This window comes from Babylonia areolata, chromosome 34 (assembly GCF_041734735.1).
Source record: "Babylonia areolata isolate BAREFJ2019XMU chromosome 34, ASM4173473v1, whole genome shotgun sequence".
Taxonomy (NCBI): Eukaryota; Metazoa; Mollusca; class Gastropoda; order Neogastropoda; family Buccinidae; genus Babylonia; species Babylonia areolata.
In genome coordinates this window covers 15077389-15087388 of record NC_134909.1, presented here as the reverse complement: position 1 = coordinate 15087388, position 10000 = coordinate 15077389, and the positions used below count along the sequence as shown (strand labels likewise).

Genomic DNA, 10000 nt, shown 5'->3' with positions numbered 1-10000 from the left:
GGAAAAATCTCCAACCTTTACCCACCAGGCGCCGTCACTCAGATTCGAACCCGGGACCCTCAGATTGAAAGTCCAACGCTTTAACCACTCGGCTATTGCGCCCGGACTTCAAAAGTGTCTTTCCCAAGGACACAACACCATGCTGAAACACAGCCATGAACCCTGCCTGATCTGTGGTGAACTCTAGATCCGATGTCCAACGCCCAGCCTAACACTGAGGTTCTCAGTGCCTGCATACACGGCGCCTCTTTGTTATGAACGATAAATACCGTGTGTCGTTATAGCTTTGTCTCCTGTCAGTCACAGCTGTCGCGTCTTGTCCTTTTTAACTCACTCAGTACGGCCAGTCCTCTCTTGTCCTCTACACAGACCCCTCGGATGTCCAGTGGGTGTCTCAATGACCCAACCTTTAGCTTCCGTTGTCAGAATTGTGGTATTCTTTGTCAACATTCACGTCTTCAGTATAAGAGCCTTCCGCTTGCAATATTTTGATGATGGTAATTGGGGTGAAACGCTGTTAACGTCGTCTCCTTCGCCGTTCGTATGGAAAGAGTTAAATTGCCTTCACATGCCAGTGGTTAGTGGTTTTCTTCCTTCCGAGAAACGAACAAAGAGGCAGACGGGAGTTCCCAAGGGGCAGCAGTCCTGTGTCTGTCGTGGAAACTATATAATAATAATAATGGTACTTATATAGCGCTGAATCTTGTGCATAGACAAATCTAAGCGCTTTCGCACCAGTCATTCTCACGCACGCATAACTCTAAAACTGGAGAAACTAAAGACAAGGAAGAGGCAGGGAAGGGAGGCTATTTTGGGAAGAGGTGGGTTTTAAGGCCAGACTTGAAAGAGCTGAGTGTGGAGACTTGACGAAGCGAAAAAGGAAGTTCATTCCAATTGCAAGGTCCAGAGACAGAGAAAGAACGGCGGCCAACAGTCGAGAGCTTGAATCTGGGTATGCGTAAGTGGAGTGGATCCGAAGCTGATCATAGTGAGCGAGATGGAGTGTAGAGGTGAAGGCAGCCACAGAGATAGGAAGGGGCTTCCACAAAACTGTTCAATAGTCCTGCTACAGCGTGTCTGTCTTCCTGACAGTACATGACATGACATCAAGACTGGAACAATGGCAGATGTCTGTTTATCGCTTTTATGATGATGGTCATCCCGATTGATAATTAATTTTGTATGTCCATCTGTTCGATTCAGTTAGTGCAGCCTCCCTGCCTGACTACACACACACACACACACACACACACACACACACACACACACACACACACACACATATATATATATATATATATATGCATTGCAAACATAGTGAAAGTTGAGACCAGTTATGAAAAAAAAAAGAAAAGAAAAAAAGAGAGAAGTGTTTTAGTTTCCTACCAAAAGTTTACGATAAGGGGAGGGACAAAAATTCTTGTTGTTGTTGTTGTTGTTATTATTGTGGTAGTGGTTAGTGGTGGCGATGTGTCATGGTGTGTGTGTGTGTGTGTGTGTGTGTGTGTGTGTGTGTGTGTGTGTGTGTGTGTGACGGTGTGTGTGTGTGACGGTGTGTGTGTGTGTGTGTGTGTGTGTGTGTGTGTGTGTGTGTGTGTGTGTGTGTGTGTGTGACGGTGTGTGTGTGTGTGTGTGTGTGTGTGTGAGCGCGCGCGCGCGCACGCGTACGTTCGTACGTGAATGTGTGCGTAAGCATGCCTGCATCTGTGAATATATGAATATTGAGAATGCGCGTGCATTGGCCTGGCCCATGTCAGTCTCTGCATGCATAAATGCGAGCATGAATGTGTCTATGAGTGCCGGCCGGGTGAACGTGCGCGCGTAATTGAAGACTATGTACGCGCGTACACGCTCTCGTAACTCAAACGGATATCTGTACTGACGAACCGGTTCCCGTTTTGCAGACTGGAGTCTCCGCTTCGCAAAGTGTTACCTGGCGATACCAGAAGCTCAGGTCACGTGGGAGGAGGCTTCCCGAGTGTGTCAAAGGTCAGCTCGATCTGTGATACCTTAGAAGGGGATGCATATGAACGTGACAGAAACGTATGAAGATACTTATGTTACAAACGCACATCATCTTTTAAATGCTTTGTAGAGATGAATAGCTAACTGCTTTACAACAGACCATGCAAAACGATCAATCTGAATGAACATGGGTCGTTACGGTACTTGTGTGGTATGCGAGAGATAGAAGGAGATAGAGACGGAGAGAGAGAGAGAGAGAGAGAGAGGGGGAGAGAGAGAGAGAGAGAGAGAGAGAGAGAGAGAGAGAGAGCATTAATATCATAAAAGAAGTTACCAAACATAATTATGTACATGATCACGTTTATTATATTTTCTTTGCTATTTTGAGCATTTACTTAAGTAGTGGACCTTGTAAATGGAGAGAGTTACATCTCTTTAGTGTTGTCAAATCAAGGATGCTTTGGTTTCACAATATTTTGCTTTTTAACTTTTTACTGAAACCAAGAGAGTTTATGTCAAAGCGTGTTTGGATCAGTGCAAGTCGACCTCTTTCCTGACTGAACAACAACAAAACGTATTCAACGGAAATCTATACTTTCTTTCTAGCATCGCATACAAATCACCACTCTTTTTGATAAAGAGACAGAAAATGCTTACTGCTTTTCAAAATGGAGTGGATACAGGTACGTGTAAAGTATCAGTCTGTCGGAGGTGTACGTCAAAGGTAGATAGATAAGAGATAGAATCGATTTGATGTGGTGGATGGGTACCATGTACCCGAGTGGATAAGCATTTATCAAACACCAACCTTTTGTAAAAACTACAATTTAAAAGTTGCTGTGTTTACCCATGATGGTTTTATTTTATCATCGATATTGTAGATCCACTGATGTAAACAAGGTCTGCTCTGACAAGTCCCGAGGTTGTCGGCTCTATTCGAACCAGGAAAATAATTCATATGGTCTTTCAATGCTGAATTTTCACTATTAAACGTTGGTGGTGTAGCTTATTTAATGATTTACCTCCCACAACCCCCGTGAAGTCAGTGGTTTTAAGTTTTGATTTGTGCACTGATCTAAGGTGTTCATCAGATTTAGATCTATCTGCAATTTGAATCAGTTATCAATCAATGCAAAGAAAAATCCAGGAGAGTATTCCTTGTTCAGTCTCATTAATTAAAATTTAAAAAAAAATCGCAAAGGAATATAAGCATGTTGATTATATTAATCTCCCAGTATCCTCATGTGTATAATCAATGCATGGTGAATGCAAACAACACAAGGGGCAATTGAAATATGTTTTAGGCATTGCAAGAACACACACACACACACACACACACACACACACACACACACACACACACACATATATATATATATATATATATATAAAGGAGGTTGCATACTAAGTGTAACTCAGCAGATGTGATCAAAAAATGATTGAAAATATTTTCAGTGAGAAACAACCATTCACATCCCTGTGATAATAAAGACAGAAACAATTTGACAATAATCATTGAAATTTGCACTAACAACCTGACCTTTCTGTCCACCAGCCTACCTGCATATCTTTCCTGTTATATACACATATAGACATAGTAGGATACTGCACACCCAGCAACAAGAAAGGAATTTAAAAAGTTGAAAAGTTGTAAGAAACTGACAAAAGGAGGATGCAAATTCATTGTTGCCCACCAATATTTCATTGTAACCAACATTTTTGTGTTGAAAAACAACAGTGCAGTCTTATGCAACGGTACAATAATCAGTAACAGATTGATGATTAGTGCAGTCTTTCATACAAAATTTGAATTAAAAATTTTTTTTTTTTATCAATGTGTCAGTTGTGTTAAGATATAGTTATCAGTCTATTTAATTGCTGCAGATATGGAGGAGAGTTAGTGGAACCATCTGGGTTTAAACTGACAGAGGAGGTTGGTGCCATAGCAACTGCCACTGACCCATCCTTGACCCGGTTATGGATAGGTGAGTGTGTGCTACAGAGTTGTGGGTCTGTGTTTATCTGACATATATTGGTAGTTTTTGGTTTTTTTGTATGTGTGTGTGTTTAAATCGAAATCCTCAATTAGATATTTTGAATTGAAATCCTTAATTAGATATTAAGGAAGGTAAAGACAGTTGTAAACCTGTATGGATTTTGTTGACCCCCACTTTCACATGTGTGGTTTTGTTTGTGTGTGTGTGTGTGTGTGTGTGTGTGTGTGTTTCTTAATGTGTGTTTTTATGTTGCATTTCATTATCTTAACATCTTTGTTTTAATGATTTTTAATAGGAACATTTTTCACATTGGTTTGTATTACTACATTACAAAGGTTCAGGTAAAAAATATACTTTTTCTGTGTATGCTCAACAGTGTGTGGATGTGGTGTGCACATTATCTGCAATACACATATCTATGATTTATAGATGTGTATGCACTTGTATGTGTGCTTCTGCACATTTATATTTATATAAATGTGTATGTGTAATCGCCTTCATATGTGGTCATGGCAACTGTCTATATGATATTTGTTGTTCAGTACATTCACATTATCATACGCAAGTGTGTATACACAGCACATTGCTGTTCGTTCATTTTCTGTGTCGTTTGGATTCTGTACTCTCACCATTTGCACACATCGCTGTGTTCTCACAACATGCAGGTTATCACTGATGAGAGCTTCATGGTAATAGCAGATATCTCTAAAATATTTGTCAGGTAGATTCACATCATTACTATCATATCCGAGGATGCTCTCTTTTTAGTTTTCTATTCACATGCATTAGAATTTATAAGTTTTGCTTCTCATCCCTTTGAATCAGTCATGCGTGTATGTGAATGACAAGGTGTGAAAGCTCGTTGATTTGTTTCTGCACAAGATTCAGCACTATTTAAATACTTGTATTATTATTATTATTTTTATTAGTATAATTATTAATATTTATGATGATGATTATAGTTTAAATTATACATAACATATTTCTGTACATCAATTTTCTGTCACTTGGAATATATTCTTCTGTAAGTGTATCCACTTGTCAGATTAACACCAACAAAGTCTTCATGTATACATGTGGTAACAGCAAATATCTGCAAAAACATTTTGTATCAAGCTCAGTCACATTCCCTTAAGCAAGTGTACACACTGCACACAGCCGTACACCCATATTTTCTGTGTGACACGGACTCTGGACTCTCACCAGGGTACCACCGACGAGGACTGACCTCTGACCTGACCCAGGGGTTATGGAGCGATGGCCGCTCCACAGTGGCAGACGTCGGGGTGTGGGGCCCCTTTCAGCCGGATGTCAGCGCCGGCGACTGCAGCTACCTGATGCGTGGCTCTGGGTCGACCTGGACCTGGCACCTGGGCAACTGTGACCTTGACCTGCCCTTCATGTGCCAGGCGACCCCTTGTCCTGACAGTGAGTGTGGTGATTCAGGGGAAGGAGGGGTGTGTTTAGGGGTTGGGGAGGGGAGGGTGTGAGTGGGTTGTTTTAACACAGTTCTTCTTATTTTTTCTGTACACTGTTCCAATTCTAATCGCTTTGAGATAACTGTGATTTAAGGTAGATCCCAGCTAGAGTGTGAACCAGATTATTGCAGAATCATCGGGTTTTTTTTTTTTTTTTCATGTCTTTATTTCTTGTTCAAAGATTTATCAGGAATTATTGTGATACTCTCTCTTTGTGTCTACATGTTTCTAACATGTTTACTTTTCACAGTCAAATACTTCTTACATAGTAGTGTGCAAAACTGGTTATGGATAGGATGGATTGAAATCTGATAACCCCACTAAGAATATTATTGAGATGTGGAACAGATTGTCAGGAAAAAAAAAATCTGTCACATCTTCAGTATTCCCAGCAGTTACTTGTGTTCTTGAGAACTGTGATTTTTTTTTCTTCTGTGAATTTGCCACCAAACAGAATTCTGTTGTATTTCTGTGAGGCTGAGATTTACATAGACACAGGGCATGGCTTCTTGGAGAGTATGTGTGTGGTGTGAACATGTGATTATATGTGTGTGCATGTCTGCACATGTTTATACTTGCAGATTCTTGTATGGTTCCATGTATAAATGCGAACGAGGAAATTCAGAAAATGGGACAAGACGGGTTTTTTTTTCCACAAGCACATGCTGATATACTGCTTGGGTGCATCTACATTCTCACACGTGTTGAATATGGTTCAGCATGTGTTAATGAATAGAGATGCACTTTATTACATGGACACATGTTCACACACGCACACACACACACACACACACACACACACACACACACACACACATATATATGTATATGCGCACATTGGTGCAGGCATGCACAGAACATGTGCATCTCACATACGCACGCACACACGCGCACACGCACACATGCGCACACACACACACACACAAACACATACCTACAGACAGACAGACACACACACAGACACACACACACACACACACACACACACACACACACACACAGACACACACACAAGTACAGGACGTTTAATGTAGCCATGCTTGCCTGCATACTTAACATACACACACCACACACACACACACACACACACACACACACACACACACACACACACACACACACACACACACACACAGAGCATATGATATAACCATACTTGTCTACATACTCAACATGCACACCGCACGCATGCACGCACACATGCACACAGACACACAGAGACACACACACACACACACACACACACACACACACACAGATTGTGCACATACAGACTTCACTTCACTGTCCATGTTTCAGACACGTTTCGCTGTGACAATGGGCAGTGTGTCGGAAGCTCCAATGTATGCAACGGTGACAACAACTGTGGTGATAACTCGGATGAGAGAGACTGTTCAGGTGAGTGTAAATGGCCCCTGGGTTGTGCAGATTGTGATGAATACAGTAGTTAGTTGTGTTTTTGACTCACTTGTGTAAACAAAGTGAGTCTATGTTTTAACCCGGTGTTCGGTTGTCTGTGTGTGTGTGTGTGTGTGTGTGTCTGTGTGTCCGTGGTAAACTTTAACATTGACATTTTCTCTGCAAATACTTTGTCAGTTGACACCAAATTAGGCATAAAAATAGGAAAAATTCAGTTCTTTCCAGTCATCTTGTTTAAAACAATATTGCACCTTGGGGATGGGCACAAAAAAATAAATAATGAAGCCTAATTATATGCAAACTGCATTTACTGTTATATTTATATTTTTTGTATTCTCTAAACTTGGCACTTTGATCTGATATTCTGACCCAACAACAAGAGCAGTCATTATTATCATTTTTTGTTCCAACAGGAACTTCTTTTGCTAAGCATGGAAGTTTTATTTATTTTGCAAACGTTTTGGTGCAGATAGTAAAAAAGGGAAATTACTCTGTAATTAATGCTAGGGGACTTAATTTGCTTTAAACTGATCTTTCTCATCTAAAACATTACATTTTGAAATTATACTCAATACATAAAAAGCTTGTGTGTTTTACTCTCAGTCACAAGTGAGTCTTGAAGGCCTTGCCTCTCTTGTTTTTGTTTTTTTTAAGTTAGTTTTATCTCTCATTCATCTGTTTGTTTTTGCATCTTTTCTAAAGTCCAACTCATTGGCAGGGAAGCAAGAGCACAGTGATTTTTTTCATGTCATACACCTTTGCTGAAAATTTTAATTAGAATTTTTTTTCTTAATAAGGATTATTTGCCTTTTTTTAACTACTTTATTTCATTCCATTTTATTTGTTTTTTATTTACTTATTGGTGTATTTTATTTAAATTCTGTTATTTTTTTCAAATTTGAAATTTATTATCATTTTTATTTCATTAATTCATACTGAGTCATTATATTTCCCTTTTTCTTTCTTTTGTTTTCTTTCTTATTTTTATATTTTGTGTTGTTTTTGTTCTCATACCTTTCATTCCTGTAGCATGTAGTAGGTTCTTAGCATTTTGGATCTGTTCATAGATCAGGTGTCTCTTTTTTTGGGTCTCCCTCTCTCTCTCTTTCTCTCTCTTTTTAATAATAGTTGTTTTTTTTTAGCAGATATGGCGTAGCTTGTATGGAACAGTCTACACTCTTTGATTCCTGTTTGCATCTGAAAGTGGTGTGAGTGGGATTTCTAGTTGTCCAGAAGACCCAACAAATACTGCTGTCCTTATGTAGCAATTCATCCTTCCTGTGCACCGTGGGGTGCATTCAGTGCACCCACACTTTTACTCAGTAAAATCGTGCAGCCTTGCTGAACTTTTGTATGACTTTCTTAACCCTTCGGTTGCTGCAGTAGCCGCTCAGCGACTTGCAGCGAGAACACCATGGTCGCCGCACAGCGACATGCAGGGAGAATGCTGCTGTTCCCGAGTGGTGACTTGAGCATTAGGGTTACAAACTTGTGGTACTCTTAAAAAAATAACACCAAACTTAGTCATAACTTCCGACGGGCGCAATAGCCGAGTGGTTAAAGCGTTGGACTTTCAATCTGAGGGTCCCGGGTTCGAATCATGGTGACGGCGCCTGGTGGGTAAAGGGTGGAGATTTTTACGATCTCCCAGGTCAACATATGTGCAGACCTGCTAGTGCCTGAACCCCCTTCGTGTGTATATGCAAGCAGAAGATCAAATACGCACGTTAAAGATCCTGTAATCCATGTCAGTGTTCGGTGGGTTATGGAAACAACAACATACCCAGCATGCACACCCCCGAAAACGGAGTATGGCTGCCTACATGGTGGGGTAAAAACGGTCATACACGTAAAAGCCCACTCGTGTGCATACGAAGAACGCAGAAGAAGAAGAAGAAGAAGAAGTCATAACTTCCTGCCACATGTACTACAAACATCCTTCTCATTATTGAACCACCTCTTGTGCGGTTTGGAGCGATTTTTCAGCGGCTGTTTTTAGATTGAGTTTGGATGATGGTGAGTTCTTCAGATTGGTACTAGCAGTCTCACTTTAGACCACGCTATACGGGACAGCAAACTGCAAGTCTAATTAAAAGACATTTGGCAGAAAATGATTTTGCTGCTGACAGTGACAGTGGAGAACAGTTTGTGCCACATGGCAGTGAAAAAAAATGAGTATCCCACATTCCCACTGGCTGCTCTGCTGTACAGCCGGTTTTCAGCTGTACTGTGCAGCTGGCTTTGCCGGCTAGCAGATGTTAGCAGCTTGAACATAGCTGGTGATGTAAGGGTTAATAAATTCTTGATAAAGGGTCTGCGCCTGTGCTACAAAAAATGATGCAGTTTTGTCTGTCTGTACCTGATTTTTAAAAAAGTTTTTTGGTGCCCCCCACCCCTCCCTCCCTCGTCTGTTTTGTGCTTGCTACAGTCTACTTTTATGCAGCATGTTCACATTTCTGTATATTTTTGAAATTTCATATTAAAGTAAAGAAATCATGCGATTTTGGTGATAAATCAAGAAGTAAATGATAAACAACAGAAACAATATGTGTTTGTGACAAGAACAAGCACAGTCTCTGATACTGAAAAAAAGAACCTCCTGCTTTATGCTGTGTCAGTGTTCCCAATGGGCCTGATTTTTTGAAGGTCACTGTGACCCTTTGACTGGAATTTTTGAGGGTCATTGTCACATTTCTGAGGGTCAACAGGAAAACATACAAAAAATCAATGAAGACAATTGTACAATGAAAATGAAAAGAAACCCACACCTTCTCCAAACAAGGACATTCGAAATGCTTGAATACAATGAAAACACAGTCAACTACTTATAATGAGCACATAACCATACTCACTACTAATGAACACACAACAGCGTTTGCCTGCATCGGCAAGGGAAGTTACTCTAACACGTTTTTGGCCAACTCAGCTTCGTCTGCTATGCACTAGCCTAAGCTTAGGCCCACGATGCGTGCTTCGCGGTTTTCCTGGAAGCCGTAAGATGTTTGTTAGTTTCAGGAAAAAGTGTGCGTCACATTGACGCACAGGGTAAAAATTTTGTGCGTCAAAGTTGTAAATCTGTGCGTCATTTACGCACATATGTACGTTTTTGGGAACACTGCTGTGTGTGTGTGTGTGTGTGTG

General features: G+C 40.6%; 1 protein-coding gene across 1 annotated transcript in view; it reads left to right on the top strand.

The window, feature by feature from the left end:
• Window positions 1-10000, top strand: part of LOC143277385 (uncharacterized) — a 140427-nt gene that overhangs the window by 3050 nt on the left and 127377 nt on the right. Inside the window, exons 3-6 of the mRNA XM_076582167.1 lie at window positions 1905-1989; window positions 3850-3950; window positions 5169-5390; window positions 6740-6838. Of these exons, the coding sequence (XP_076438282.1) occupies window positions 1905-1989; window positions 3850-3950; window positions 5169-5390; window positions 6740-6838 (507 nt within the window). The remainder of the gene's footprint in view (window positions 1-1904; window positions 1990-3849; window positions 3951-5168; window positions 5391-6739; window positions 6839-10000) is intronic.